Source organism: Chrysochloris asiatica, unplaced genomic scaffold, assembly GCF_000296735.1.
Source record: "Chrysochloris asiatica unplaced genomic scaffold, ChrAsi1.0 scaffold00090, whole genome shotgun sequence".
Lineage (NCBI taxonomy): Eukaryota > Metazoa > Chordata > Mammalia > Afrosoricida > Chrysochloridae > Chrysochloris > Chrysochloris asiatica.
This window is the reverse complement of record NW_006408608.1, coordinates 4,355,701-4,359,617: the sequence shown is the minus strand read 5'-3', so window position 1 is coordinate 4,359,617 and position 3,917 is coordinate 4,355,701. Positions and strand designations below refer to the sequence as shown.

Genomic DNA, 3,917 nt, shown 5'->3' with positions numbered 1-3,917 from the left:
CCAAAGATCACCTCCTTTTGGAGTTAACACGAGCAAGAAAGAAAAGTCTACAGAGTTAAGTCCCTGAGATTTTTGGGTGTATCTGTCAGTGCGGTGCTGCGTCAACTAGTCCAGACTCTTGACTGAAGTCACTTGAGGCCCCGGGCCATGCTCAGACACCCTCTCCCCATCAGAGTCCATGGGTGCGCAGGACATGGGGTCCTCCATGCAGCTCTTCCTTTTCCAGAAGTCTTGACCCCAGGGCATAGAGTAGTCAGAGAGTACACAGAGGCCCTCCACACTGCCACAAAGTCTTCAAGGAAAGTATTGTGGAGGCAGGGGCCTTCCTAGGCCCCATCCTCCCTGACCAGCCCCTCTGGCCAGGCCTTGGGATGGGATCAACAGCTTTGCCTCAGTGAGCCTCGGGCCCTGGGTTCTCCTCTGTCCTGGTCACCTAAGGGTCAGGGTGGGGATCACACAGCTGCCAGCACTCCTTAGTCAGGGGTGTTTTCTGGAGGCCTGGGGAGCAGGCCAGCTGCCACCTGGTCCTGGTACCACAGCTGCTCAGCTAGGCCGTTGAGCACGTGAGCAATGTCAGCTAGCCCTGCCCGTCCGTCCAGCGTGTGCCCATCAGCCAGCCGCCGGCCCGGCACACTCTTCACTCGCAGGAGGGGCAGTTCCCAGGCCTGCCGGAAGGCTGTGAGGTCCCGCTCGGGCACGTCCGTGTGCATGTACTGATCAAATCTGGAGGACTGTCAAGGAGTCTCGCCAGGTACCTCTGCTCCCGGCCTCATCACAACCAGCCTCTTCCCTCCTCCTTGGAGCCCCATTCCTAGGATCTGGGGGATACCACCCTACCTCCTTTAAGAGAAAGCCCATAAGCTAGAGCCCACACCATGCAGAGTAGGGTCCCTGACCCCATTACACCACACCTTACCAAGTAGCCTCTGACAATCCCGGGGACCACCCAAAGGATACTTGGAGCCAATGACAATCCTGACGGCACCAGGGGCCTCGCCTGCTACTCGGGCCAGCTGTCCAGGAAGGTCTTCGAAGGAGGCACGGTCAGTAAAGGAGAAGAGGAAGAGGAAAGCATCTGCCTTCTCTTGGCAAGCCTGGGGAGGGAGAGGCTGACACAGGTCCAGGACCAGGACTGAGCCTCCTGTTGGTGTCCAACACAATCTGTCCTTGCACAGATGGGTAAACTGAGGCCTAGAGCTGGGGAGCTGGGCTGGGACCCAGAGTCCTATGGCCCAGGGCAGTGCCCTCAGCCCATTTGTTCACTGCATCCAGCTCCTGCACCTCAGGCAGGCTCAGCCCAGACATCTGCTCTCAGAAGTCCACCACAGATAACCTGTCCCACCCTGGATCCCACCCAGGCCCATCCGTCTGCTCACCGGCAGCATGTGGTCAAACTTTTTGAGTGCAGACTCCCCGCAATCCCAGAATTCAAAGCGGAACATGACGACACGGTTGCTAGCCTGCAGCTTGGCCGGCCAAAACACCACGGTGGTCTGGATGCCTGGGAAGGGCCCGGATCACCCACCAGCGTTGGGGAGGCAGAGTGAAGAGAGGCCAAGGGCCAGGAAGGAACAGGAAAAAGAGAGGGTATATCTGTCCCAGTGGGCTCCAGTCTGATGGGAAGGCACAGTCCCAGTCTACTGGAGGAAGCACAGTCTGCCTGCCCCGGAAGAGCCGGGTATGATGGAGAAGGGAAGGCACGCCCCCTGGTCATAGAGAATTCCTTATGTTTTAGGGCGTGTGTGTAGGGAGATAGAGATCTGGCTCAGAGGAGCCTTCAGTCTGTCAGAGAGATGCAGCCCCAGCCCTAGCCATGACAAAGCCATTCCCTTGTTCCACCCCAGTACTCGTGTCAGGTTGCTGTGGAGCTGATTCTGAATCATGGTAACCCCATGTGTGTCAGAGGAGAATGGTGGGGTTCTACTCCATAGGGTCTTTATTGACTGATTTGTTGGAAAGAAGATTACCTGGTCTTTCTTCTAAGACATTTCTGGGTAGATTTGAACTGTCAACCTTTTGGTCACCAGTTCAACACTTTAACCTTTATATCACCCAGGGGTTCCGAGGTTTGGGGGCCCTAGCCAGTGGGGAGGGGGCTGCAACCTGATGCATCAGTCATCATTCAGTGGAAGGAGAAAAAAAAAAAAAGGAAGAGTCGCATTTCCTAAGCACAGAGCGGGCGCCAGCTCGAAGCCAGTTACCACCATATCGCTAGTACCTATCTTACAACAAGCCCTTGGGCTAGTATACTATCATCCCCATTGGTAGACTCAGCAAGGTGGAAGAACGTCCTAAGGTTACAAAGGAAGTGGGGGGCGGGCAGGGTATGAACTGGTCTGTAGGCTCTGAGACCAAGCCTCTTCCGCTGCTCCCGGGAAGGCAGAGTCCAGGAGGCTGGCAGGGTTGGGACTCACTCACCAGTAGTCTCATGGTGTACCACAGGCACCTCCAGGCCAGCTAGCTTGGCCACCAGCGCCGTCTTGCCCACTCCACTCTTCCCAGACACAAAGATCTTGTAGCTGGCAGTGTCAATGGCGACAGAAGGGGACAGCATTGGTCTCTCCAGCAGCCCTGGAGCAAGAGAAAACCAGCATGGTCAAGGGGTCAGTCAGCCCTGCACTGGCTCCCTCATAGCCTGGGTTGGGCTTTTCCGGAGCTAACCATCCATGGTTCTGGGTACTGGTGTAATTTTAAAAGCTGGCTGTGATGCCAAAGATTGTCAGTTGTATTTATTTTTCAGCTTGGGTGACTCACTCAGGTGGGGATATTCACCTATTAACAAACCCCCCAAATATCTGCCGATTAGTGAAACACTACAAAAATTCAAAGTCATCACTAAAAACCTGATGTTGTTAGGTCAATTCCAACTCATGGAGACTCATGTGTGTGGGAGTAAAACTGTGCTCCATAAGGGTTTTCTGTGGCTGATTTTTCACAGTAGATCACCAGGCCTTTCTTCTGCAGTGTCAGTGGGTGGATCAGAACCAGTAACCTTTTGGTTAGTAGCCAAGTGTTAACCGTTTGTTCCACCCCAGTACTCGTGAAATGCCTTATTGGTCAATGTGTGCTAAGTGAATATTGACTCATAATGACCCCAGACAGAGTAGAATTGCCATAGGGTTTCCTAGACAGTAATCTTTAAGGGACACCACTTGTCTGTCAGTTTGTCGTACTGCGGTGGCTTGAGTGTTGCTGTGACTCTGGAAGCTATGCCATGGGAGTTTTAAATATCAGCAGGGTCACACATGGTAGACAGGTTTCAGCTCAGTTTCCAGACAAAGACAGACTAGGAAGAAGGAGAGACAGACTACTTCTGAATATTTAGTCACTGAAAACCTTATGAAGAGCAGAGGAACGCTGTCGGCACCACATTACTGAGTACTGAAACATGATAAAGAGCACCAGAATATTGTCGGATAGAGTGCCAGATGATGAGCCCCTCAGGTTGGAAGACACTCAGAATGTGACTGGGGAAGAGCGGCCTCCTCAAAGTAGAGTTGATCATGATGACGTGAATGGAGTAAAGCCTGTGGGACCTTCATTTGCTGATGGGGCACAACTCAAAAGTAAGAGAAACAGCTGTAAATTACCTTATTAATAATCAGAATGTGGAATGTACCAAGGAAAACTAGAAATTGTCAAAAAAGAAATATAAAGCATAACATCAATACCCTAGGCATTAGTAAGCTGAAATAGACTGGTATTGGCCATTCTGAATCTCTCAATCACATGGTTTACTGTGCTGCGTATGACAAATTGAAGAGGAATGGCATCACATTCATCATCAAAAAGAACTTATCAAGGTCAGTCATGAAGTACAATGCTGTCTGTGATAGGATATTATCCATATGCCTACAAGGAAGACCAGTTAATACCATTATTATTCAAATTTACATTGTTGTTGTTGTCAGGTGCCA

The 3,917-nt window shown here is 51.7% G+C and overlaps 1 protein-coding gene across 1 annotated transcript; it reads right to left on the bottom strand.

Moving 5' to 3' along the window:
- Window positions 1–473: 473 nt before the first annotated feature.
- Window positions 474–2,668, bottom strand: RSG1 (REM2 and RAB-like small GTPase 1). Its single transcript, XM_006866413.1, has 5 exons — window positions 2,662–2,668; window positions 2,419–2,571; window positions 1,377–1,501; window positions 958–1,094; window positions 474–723 (listed from the first exon to the last, which is right to left on the bottom strand). Exons 1-5 carry the CDS (start codon window positions 2,666–2,668, stop codon window positions 474–476), a joined length of 672 nt encoding a protein of 223 aa, XP_006866475.1.
- Window positions 2,669–3,917: the final 1,249 nt, after the last annotated feature.